The following is an 11,127-nucleotide window of genomic DNA, read 5'->3' as shown; positions in this document are numbered from 1 at the left end:
TGGGGCCTCGACCGCGCGAACGCCCTAACTGCTTCCGGGCAGCCGTGGAGTACGCCAAGCTGTTCGCTTTTTAAATGTATTAGTTCTGAGACACGCTAAAATAAACCGTAAATATAAGCTATAAATCTTGTATTTTCAAAAAACAGTGCAATGATACTAATAAAGATACACACAGAGCAGAACATTTCCTAAAAGATGACATTCTTACTAAAATAAATATATCACAACATCAGCTCCAAAACCAAACCAGGAGCATATGTGAAGTGATACTCTCAGAGAATAATGGTCTTGAAAATGCAAAAATTACAGTAAGAAATTTTCTATAACCATTGCCATTCTATAATCTTGCTTTCTCTTTAGTTTTATCAAATTTTCTCACAGAGAACAAAACTAATGCTCAAGGTAAGAGGTAAAATAGGATGCACGTGCACGTTGCTTTGTAAAAGTAAATACTGTCACTGTTGCAATATTCCATGGCACCAAGAATGTGCTTTGCCCTTGGCGCAGGAAGAACCGACACCTAAAAAGGAGCCCTCTAGAGGGTTTTCATGGTGGCTGAGACTGAACTATACAATATGAAACAGAATAATAAAAGACAAATATTCAGTTTTAAAGCTCTTTTATTATAATTTGGTAAATGTGGCTTCCTGTGGATCAAGGTGGTAAAAGACGTTGCTTGAACAGCTCCCTGCTCCCCAGTATGGTTTGGCATCATCTTGTTATATACAACTGAGCAGACTTTGGATTGAAAATAGATAGAGGCATATCATTATAAAGAGTGCTTTTCCTAATGATAATTTTTTTTTAAAGGCATTGTAGGCCCAATTCAAGAAAACCAAAATTGTCTAATAATATTGCAAAAAAAGGAATTTCTAAGTTGATGAAATGACCATAATTTAGCAGCCATTCAAAAGACATGCTGTAGTAAAATTTTGAACAAGTTACAAAATATATACACAATGTATCATCTTAAGATGCCTTTGGCATTCAAAAAACTTAACCATAATACAGAAGCTAAAACTCAAAACTACTGTAGGTAGCTCTTCTACAACATTTTTTACAATGGCTAAAAAGCTAGCTGTTCTGACTATATGCACCATATACAATGTTCTGTCGCATATAGCACTTCCACAGCAGTACACAAAAATATTTTAAACAAGAAATCCACATAAATAATGTTTTAGTTGTAATGAAGTATGTGACCAACAATTTATAATAAGTACCTTTACGACAGAAACGTATCTCGATGAAACCAGTACTTACAGTCTGAAAGACAAAAAGGGACTCAAATAATCTCTGCTAAGGCCACAAGCACCTTGTGTTATGAAGAGCACCAAGGCAACACAGACAGGAAACACATAAGAGGTAGTGTACCATCTGTTAAGATGTGTGTGTCCACCCAGGACTATAATACAACTTTGTGTTTAAGAAAAGAAGACATATTGTACTGTGGCATAATTCACTTTTCAAACATAAGCTATTGCACATTTAGGAGCATTAGCCAGTATTGCTCCTCAGTATTGTATGTCTCCAGCTTTCCTCGGGATGCTGCCTGCAGTGCTGTTAAATAGATTACTAGAACACTAGAGGTCCTGAAGAATTCCATGTTCAGATATACAATTCTCAGTTCCAGGAAATTATACAAGAAAGCACCGACCAATATTAAAAAAAATTAAATATTTTATCAAAGTTGTTGTAGTCTTTTTTTCTTTTCTTTTTTATTTTTAAATGCCATTTCTCCTTAGGAGGAAGTCTTTTTCTTCCTGAGGTTCTTTAACCAACTCTTTTTGAAATAATTCTTCAACTTCATAATGGTAATTGTGTCTGTAATGGATTGTTACCTCTGCATTCAATCTATGCAACAACTCCGTGGTGATGTAAAAAAACAGAACAGAAACCTTAAAGGAAGCACACTAAGCCACTTTCTATGAAGTGCTGTTGTCCTGGTTTGAGATGAGAAAGCGTGTGAACCTGAACAACCGGAAGCTGATTAGTGTCCTGAGTGTGAAAAAAGAACTGCGTCTTATGCCAGCTGCCGTCTTGAATCTGCAACACACACAAGCAGAATATTAAATTGGTATCAAAGATGAACTTCAAAACACAAACAGAAACTGGGCTTAAGGAGTCAGAAGAGGAGCGTACAGAAACATTTCTTCCCCACCAGTTCGTAAAGGAACTGTGCAGTTTAACAAATGCCGTTTCTCCCGTGCGATAATGCAGGCACTCTGCCAAAACGGCAGCTTCTCAGCGCGCTCCAGAGCAGGGCTGGAGCGCGTGCGGACGCCAGGCAAGGCGGCCCAGGGAGCGAGGTTTGCCGCTTTGCAAGCACTGCTGGGTTCAAATAGCCTCTTAGATGGCTTGTGAAATTCACCTCTGAATTTAACAAGAGGGCTACGGTCGTGAACTCTGTAAGCACGTGAATGGCTTCAGCAGGCCCTTGAAAAATAGTCATGGGGAACGAGAGCTCTATTTTTGCCATGAACTTTGTATTGATTATTCTAAGCCTTTAAAAAACTCAGTAAAAAATTGTTACCTTATTAAAAATTATAAAATAACATTATAATACTGTCTGAGGCTGGGAGTGTCTTGATGTTCACAGTAACCCCTTTCTTACCCAACCATCAAATACAGTGGAGACCACTGAAAAGTGAAATCCCTGCAGGGAGGGATGTGTGAGATTCTGCAGGAAATCTGTGCAGTACATAACTTCCTGCAGAAAGAGAGAAAGACCTCACAGAATCTCACAGAAAAAATGGCATTTTTCAAAAGCCATCACTGTATGTCTTATTTTTTCCTCAGGGACAAAAACAGCCCCAAATAAAGGTGGGGAAGTGGGGAGAAGGGGCTTCAGGAGCCATACCTTAGCTGCATGACACAGGTGGAGCATCTCCTTAGTGTGTAGTAATAAGGGATGGAAGCATAACAGCTTCCAAGTGCCTCAGTAAATCCATTTCCTATTTTAAGATTAAAAATCTCACCTGACACCTTTGTACCGATATGACATCAGACTATACTCTCTCACACCTTCTGTCACTGTAAATGACAACAGAGCTTCAAAATACTGTAACTGTAAGGTGCTCAGCTGCTATTTTTGGCAGTGTTTTACTAAAATGTCATATCTTGATTATGATAGTAATCTAATACCCATTAGAAAGATGATTAGCTCTTCCAATTTTTACTAAATCTAAAATATGACTTAATATTTTAATTAACCAGACTCATTTTCCAATCATCATTCTTTTATTAAATAACCAAACAATTGACTTATAGTCAATGAATTTAATGATATTGAGTTGTCAAAAACCTGACTTCCAGCCTGTCTAAACCTAAGACTTTGTACTGGATAACCTCAGCAGAACTCCTACAGAAGACTGAATTTTCATTCTGAGAGAAACTGTTCCTAAAGTTTCCTGGAGGACCTCCTTAGACCTGCTCTAAGCTCTCTCCAGTACCTTCGTAGCACCTGGAACTGCATGCAACCCCATGCTAACAGCAAGTACAGATACTCTGCATTACTGTAATTGCTTTTGCATTTGGATAGATGTTGAATTCAACATCAAAGGGTTGGCATACAGAGGCATATGCAGAACAACATTAGTAGTAAGCTTCAAGGCAAGAAAATCTAAATGACCATTACAATACTAGCAAAAATTATATATTCTCAAAGTTTATTTATTTGCAGAATGTTAATAATGTCTAAGCATTAGACATTATGGGTTTAATGTGGGTTCATTATGGGTTTAATAATGCTAAAAAGTATTTACCATGCATTCATCCATAAGCACCTTTGGTTCAAGTAGCGTATTTGCTTTAAACATTTGACCATTCCATCCCTTGAAGCTAACAGATGTTTTCTGGCCACCTGCCTCATTTAATCCCCACGTTGGTGTGTTCAGACAGTGAATTGTGATGCTGTGGGTTGCTTCTGAGCTCAGTAAATGAAGGAAGTTCATCTGCACTTTTCCAACGCCAAACTCCAGCTAAGTTCCAAAAGAAAGGCATCATTACGCTTACAGTTGGACTATGCTGACTGGCCACAGCAACATGAAGTGACATGCAGATATATGTGCGGGATTTAGGCATGGGAGCATGTATATGCATTTATACATTGGGATCAATGCCAAAGACCATGATTTGTTTCTTTCAGGGGAGCTGTTAGGTTCTATAGTAAAGAATACTACAAACATAGAAACTTTCACAGGACATTTTCAAGACTTAAATATAAACATTTTCTAATGCTCACAAACTTTCTGGAACACAGCTGGGCAGATACCGTTACTTTGTAAATAGGGAAACTGAAATAAATGATTGTTATTCAAACAAAGATGATTTCAGCAGCAGCGTTGTATCTGCATGCCCAACATGGTGAGTCCTGTTCTTAGACTGCTCTGTGGTTCTGCCTGTCAATACCTAGATCCCATTAATAACCTGGAATTTTATAAACATACTTTAGACAGCAAATATAGTTCTTCCAGTTACTCATAAGAAGAATTTCTGCAAGACCAGATCATACTCAAGGATCTTTCAAATTTAAGAATGTGTGTGGGAGCTTTACATTATTACTGTTGCTCTTCAATATATGTATATATGTAAAACTCCACAAAAATAAAGTCTCTATTCCCAAGGGTTTCAGGAATACATGTAAAGAGTGGCATGGAATTAGTGATATAAAGGAAAGCTACTGATAAATACCTTGTTAGGTGGAGAACGCTAAGTGTTGAAAATGATTTTGTTACTTCCCTTTGCAACCTCAGCATTTCTATACTCAGCTGCCTCCAGCAAGGAGTTACTAATGTAGCTTAGAAGCATTTCTGGCTTTTTTTATATATCTTGTACAGAAAATTATAAAGCAAAGCAAAAGAAGAGCTCCAGCAGCATGGAAGGTAAGTGAACAAAGTCAATGTTCAAAGTCAAAGTCAAAACTAATATATGTTGTCTCCACTATTCTGTGATTTCCATAACAGAGTATATACCAACATGCCCTCCCACAGAGATACACATAAAAGAAACAAATAGAAATCTAGCATCTTATTATGAGTTAACTAAACAAGCATTCATTTGTTCAGTGTTTTGGCACAGACGCAGTCTGGTAAGAAGCAATGTTTACCTTTGTCACGGACACTGGTGATAAACATGTCTGACCACCTGCAGTAAAGTTGCAGAAAACTTCAATGGCATCAGAAGGACATCCAATATTTGGGTCAATCCAGTATTTTCCTATTAGTATATAATCCCAGATAGAGAATAAAACCAAAATATAGTTGTTACTAAATAATTTGCTAAAATCTTCATACTTTTTGGCAAGTGTTAGATATATTGTTACTACAGCTTCACTGGGAATGGGAGAAAGGGAACAAGAAAGTCTTTCCACTGTTGCAATGCTACAAAAGGTACTGAGCAAAATTATCATAACCATTCAGTACTGGCTACATATGCAGTGACTTTTGAACATTGAGTGTTTCAGATATGTGCTCTCTTTCCACAGCTAAACAGTGAGTGAGGACAAAAGGCATTTCTGCTGTCTCTATATTCAAACTTATTATTTGGGTTTAGCTTTGTACAGAGCATATATTCCTGAATGTAAAATTTGAATCTAAATCCTGTTGCTCTCACAGCATCTTGAAGATCCTTTCTTTCTCTTCTTTCTCCCATCTGCAAGACACTTATACTTCACACATTCTCGTGATGTTAATAGGGAGTATTCCCCACTGTGAAACAGCGAATTCGGTCCACAAGAAGAAACAGGACAAATAAGGCATATCTAAATTATAGCAGAATTTAGCTCCCCTTAATTTAGGGTTAAATGTAGGTGAGTCTATGCTCTACAGTCTATATGGGTGTGTGTAATCCGCTGTGAAGTGGAGACAGGGTCAGTGACCTCTGTGGCCCTACAGGACTGAGATCCATTGGGGAGTGCAGTTTTAATGAGGGTTGGACTCATCTTCACTATAGTCTTGAAGAACTGATTAGTCCTGACATATGCCAAGGAACAGTCATTTATTTCCTTGTAATGTCTAAATTTCCTATTTCCTCATTAGCTTGTTAATGTTAACACTTGATAATAGGGATATTTACATATATTTATTATATTATTAAACATTCAGGTGGATTATGTCCCAGTATTTACATTAAACATTTTAATAATCACTTGAAATATTGATTCAGGATCTTCTTGGATATCAGCAGCTGTCAGTATACCTGACAGTGGCAGTGTATTATATACGCTTTTCTCATTAGAAATCTAGAATTTGATCCACAGAAAATCATGGCAGAATGGCTATAAATACTTGGGAAACTTTTGATCACAAATTGGATTCAGTTTCAAATTTTTTGGACAATTTGTTTACTGTATTTGAAAAATGTCAGCCTTGAAACTACTCTGTTACATATCTTTACATTATGAACAGTTTTATTATATCTGTATATTGTACAGGATGTTCTAAACCAGTATCCAGACACATATGATTTACCCTACTCCTGTCTTGTAAAATATCAGGCACAATCTTCTCTTCTTTGGAGTTAAAAGTGGCTTCACTGGAAGTAGGATCAAATTATTACTGCCTGAAAACTGTGCTAATTACACTAATTACAGACCTCAGGCTTTGAATCAGATCCTGGAAACAGACGTCTAAATCCATAAAAGTTCAGCTCAGATTTGCATATACATGAGCAACTTCATGTGTAAATGTAGTTCAACAGGAATAATCCCTTTTATAAAATTACTCAGATGTTTAAGTACCTCCAGAATATACAACACAGTAATGTCAAAAAGTTTAATTTTGTCAGGCTACAAAGTCTGAGGTACTTGCACATGTAAGGAATACTATAGTAACATATAATTCAGCTCCTAAGCATACTATATCCACACCGGTTGGCTGAAAAATGTAAGCATTTTAACCAGCTTAAGGTGGAAAGACTCTGTACTTCTGTAGACAGAAAGGTAGTCTTGAATGGGATCTGAAGAACAGGTGACTCAGAGCAAATACTAATTAAGTAAATGCTGCTTAAAATACTTAAACAACCAAAGTACTAATTACTTCAAATGTTTATTTTTAAGTAATAAATCTATGACCCACTGTTAACAGGCACAGGTAACAGAGTTACCTGTAATATGTGCAGAAGAAATACCAACGGGGTTTAAAATAAGGCAAGGGTTCTTCAAGCTGCTTAAAGCAGTCAGATGCCCAACTTCCACTGAATTTCAGTGGCTTCCGAGTCCTTTATTGTCTTGGGCCCTTTTGATATTTCCAGGCCAAATGTGTACAGAAAAGCTTTAGAAAGATAAGGTTTTTGTTAAGTTCTGAGAATATGGTACATTTAGTCATCCAGGCCACATAATTTTTCATGAGAGCCTCTGACACGAGTAATATGTAAGCTAAACAGCATCTCAGTGTCAAATGGAAAAAGCAGACTCCACAAACTCCTGTGTCATGTGTCTCAGGCTTATTTTCACTACTGTATATCAACAAACTTGTGCTAACCTACCCAAACTTTTATACATGCTTGGTGGTTTTTGACTGGAAAAGGGAAGGTTTGAGATAATCTTAAAGGCCCCAGAAGGAATTTAAGATGAAGGGTTGTTAGCAGGTTGCCAGCCCTAAACAATCAAAGTTACTTTTTCACCAAACACAGAGAGCAGAAGCTACTTAAAAGACAAGACTATGTAGTCAAATCAAATTCAAACAGGGGTATGAATATTAGCTGGCTACATAATTTCATCTTTAAAATCCAGAGTTTGTATCTTAAACACAGATAAAATAAAGATGGCTGCACACACTGCAACACAATCTAATAAAAACCCTACCCATTAAAATTTCAAAGTAGAAAGTAACATTTTGAAACAAGACATTTCAAAGCCTAGTTATGTTCAAGCTTTTATGAAAGTGGACACTTACCATCTGACACTTTACGTTCACAGTTAAGCAAATCCCTGCAGATGCGTGCTGGGTTATCCCGTGTGCCGAGGGGGTTCTTGATGCTGTGCAGTAAATTGCTAAGGTAGTGCAGCGTTTTGAATACCTCTGTACTGTGATCTAGTAAAGTTACTTCAGTATTCTGGTATCTCTGCCAGGGGCCATTAGCAAATGTGTTACCACAAAGAAATATCACAACAGCAGCATATGCAGTAAAAATCAAATGGCCATTGAAGACCCAGACAGAAGCAAAGAATTTATGATGCATACAATCAGACATATAAAACAGGGTAAGAATAACACATTCCAATAAACAAATTAGTACATTTTATTAAAAATAATCAGTGCAATGAAGTTACAGACAGGTTAAGATCATGCAAATACACCGTTATGATATGTTGACATAGAAACGTGGATACAGAAAAGAAGAAAAAAGGAAAAAATTAATGCATTTTTAAGGTATACTCAGCAGTCTCAGATTTTGAACAGTGAAATCTAGTCTTAGAGTATGTATGCCAATATATTTGACTTCACAATGTAAGTAATTTTCTTGCAATCAGTAGGATCACACACTTACATAAAGTTAAGCACATGTGTTGGTACTTGTTGGATCAGGGTCTAAATAGCAATATCATTATCTGTGGCTGAACAGATACAATCCAATATCTGTGATAACCAATAAACAAATTTCCATCACTGCTAATCATGATAAAATGGCAGAAATGCTGCTATTTTTTTAACTTCATTTAAATTGCACCCTATATATCTTATTATATTTAATTATATTCTACAGTGATTACTTGCAATCTGTGATTAATTTTAAATAAAGTCTTTGTAAAGAAGCCCTGTTCTGGTCTTTAAAAAACATTTTATAATTGCACACCCTGTGTGCCAATGTAAATATAGTGAAATACATTACCTCCATCTGCAGTGCAGCATTTGACTGAATCAAGGCTTGAACAGCAGCATTGATGTCCACTTGTTTCTGGGGGGGGGGGGGGGGGGGGGGGGGGGGAGATATTCCAGAACATAAAAAGATCAATAGAAATATTCTAAAATACAGGCAGCAAACTGCTTGAGCACTGTTCTAGAAACATACAGATGGTATGCTTGTTATTCAGTTATTTTAGGGGAAAAAAATCTGTGTAAACACTTACCTTTAAAATGGGATCCTCACTTACATTTCCAAAGAATGCAAGCATACATACAGAAATAGCATATTACCTTTTTATTAACACCTCCCCCCTCCACACACAAAATTTAATGATCATACTCCTGGAAGCAAAAAAAAAGACACTATAATGATAGTAACAGACTAGAACCCCAGCTTATTCCCCGCACCCATTTAATCTCTATAGTTAAGAAAATTGGTCTGGGTCAGTGGGAAGATGTGCTATTCCTTTCCAGAGAAGGCACAACAAAGAACATAGCAATGTACTTGTACAAATACAACTTGGGCCACACGGTCTTGTCTGGCTTTTGTGGTAGGAAGGTCGTAGGACTTTTGCCAGCTAAAAGCTCCACTCCTGCAGAGAAGTGTTTGGCTAGTGCCCAGCCAGCAGAGCGACAGCTCCCTTGCAGTGGAAAAGAAAAGCGCGGTGAGAGTTTGAGCGGAGGGTAAGTGAGCCCCGGCTACCCGGAGCTGGCAGCTGGTCTGCGTGAGCTGGCAGCAGCTGCTACAGAGCAGGGCAGCCTTCATGGTGCACGAACAAGCACCAAGGTTCGTCTGTAACCAGCCTCAGGAGGAAACCTGTTCCCTGCCTATCTCCATTCTCCACACTGTTTGTGAGACGTGTATGCTACACAACAGCTTTGAAAGCTGAAATTCTTTTTATAAAGAATTAATCCACCCATATGAACAACTAGGTCTTAGGGTTTGTTCTCAAAGTACAAATATCATCACAGGTTTAGGATACCTCAGATACTGAGCCTATCCTACCAACTGGCACAATCCCTTAGAAGGGAACAGTCTAGTTGGATACATATAGGGAGATCATCTGGGCTGGAAATACTGCAGAATTTGCTGGTGCTTTCTTTCAGATTGTTCAAATGCAGAATTGCTCCAACAGAAAAACCTTTTAGAGTGTGATGGCGTTAACCCATGTCAAAGGTTCATGAGCTTTGCCTACTAAGGGCTCAACAGCATTGCAGAACAGAAAGATTCAAAAACTATTTCTGTAGTGATGGAAGTCATAGGGAAACGTATTTGCTTTTCACTTGTGGTGATGGAACAGGCAATGTGTTTGAAGAGGGTCACTTTCAACAAAGAGGACTGCGTTGTAGCTTAGCGTAGTTAGAGAACTTACTCTCGGTCCTGGTGGTCCAGGCGGTCCCTAGAAAATCAGAGAAAGCAGATATTAGGTGCATCACACTTTTACATGATACACTCACAGTGGAAAACTACACATGTTTTTTATGCACTTACAGGTGGCCCTGGCTGGCCCTGAGGTCCCTGAGGGCCCTGGAGGAAACAGAGATAAAATGCAACAGTTACAGATGAACGTCTCTGCTTCTCTGTTTGTTTTTAAAAATCACAAAATGCTACTGTGTACAATGAAGCAAAGATGTTTGTGACACAGGTGTTGGTAAAGCTGTAGATCATTAGTTGCTATTCTTAAAAGTACCATGTTCTGTTAATGTGAGAATATTCCTGTGAGAAGTGTTGGTTGGGCTGGATAACAAAACTTGTTTATCCATTTATTTTTGATGTTAAGGGCACATCAGAAGCCATATACAAAGTATCAATACACAGTGTGCCAACATTATATGTCTGTTGCAATTATGAATTACTATGTGGTCTGAAAGGTCATAGAAGCATCAGAAAAAAATTTACAAGTAGTTATAAAAAACTGCCTGACTCCATGAATATCTGCTAAGCATTTATTACCTCTTAATACAGTGTCACTTTTCAGTCAGAACATGTGATGTTCATTGTTGAGTTGTGATATTGCAAGTTTCTTTCATATTACCTAAACTATGCCCTTGTTCCTGACCTTAAGGGACATAATTTTAGGGTGTAGGATGATGCAGTGGGGAGGAGAGGGAGGAAAAGGAGAAGCTTTTCCCTAGCTCATAGTGCCTACAACACACAGTCTTAAACCCAAAGTAGGAAAGGAAACAGAGAGAGTTCATGTCTAGGGGTCAGACACGGACCCTCACAAAGACCATCTGCCCCTCTGAATTATCCACAAGCAACAATTCACATTAAGAAGAT

General features: G+C 37.8%; 1 protein-coding gene across 1 annotated transcript in view; it reads right to left on the bottom strand.

Annotated features, from left to right (window-relative positions):
* Positions 1 to 1,760: 1,760 nt before the first annotated feature.
* COL24A1 (collagen type XXIV alpha 1 chain) overlaps positions 1,761 to 11,127 on the bottom strand; it is a 180,933-nt gene continuing 171,566 nt past the window's right edge. Inside the window, exons 54-60 of the mRNA XM_026057594.1 lie at positions 10,339 to 10,374; positions 10,220 to 10,246; positions 8,833 to 8,898; positions 7,896 to 8,064; positions 5,108 to 5,217; positions 3,765 to 3,980; positions 1,761 to 2,046 (exon numbers count right to left, since the gene is read on the bottom strand). Coding sequence (XP_025913379.1) covers positions 1,900 to 2,046; positions 3,765 to 3,980; positions 5,108 to 5,217; positions 7,896 to 8,064; positions 8,833 to 8,898; positions 10,220 to 10,246; positions 10,339 to 10,374 — 771 coding nt within the window. The 3' untranslated portion in view covers positions 1,761 to 1,899. The remainder of the gene's footprint in view (positions 2,047 to 3,764; positions 3,981 to 5,107; positions 5,218 to 7,895; positions 8,065 to 8,832; positions 8,899 to 10,219; positions 10,247 to 10,338; positions 10,375 to 11,127) is intronic.

The sequence above is a fragment of the Apteryx rowi genome, unplaced genomic scaffold, assembly GCF_003343035.1.
Source record: "Apteryx rowi isolate R43461 unplaced genomic scaffold, aptRow1 scaffold_14, whole genome shotgun sequence".
NCBI lineage: Eukaryota > Metazoa > Chordata > Aves > Apterygiformes > Apterygidae > Apteryx > Apteryx rowi.
Note: the sequence above shows the minus strand (reverse complement) of the source record. Positions and strands in the feature narration are given on the sequence as shown.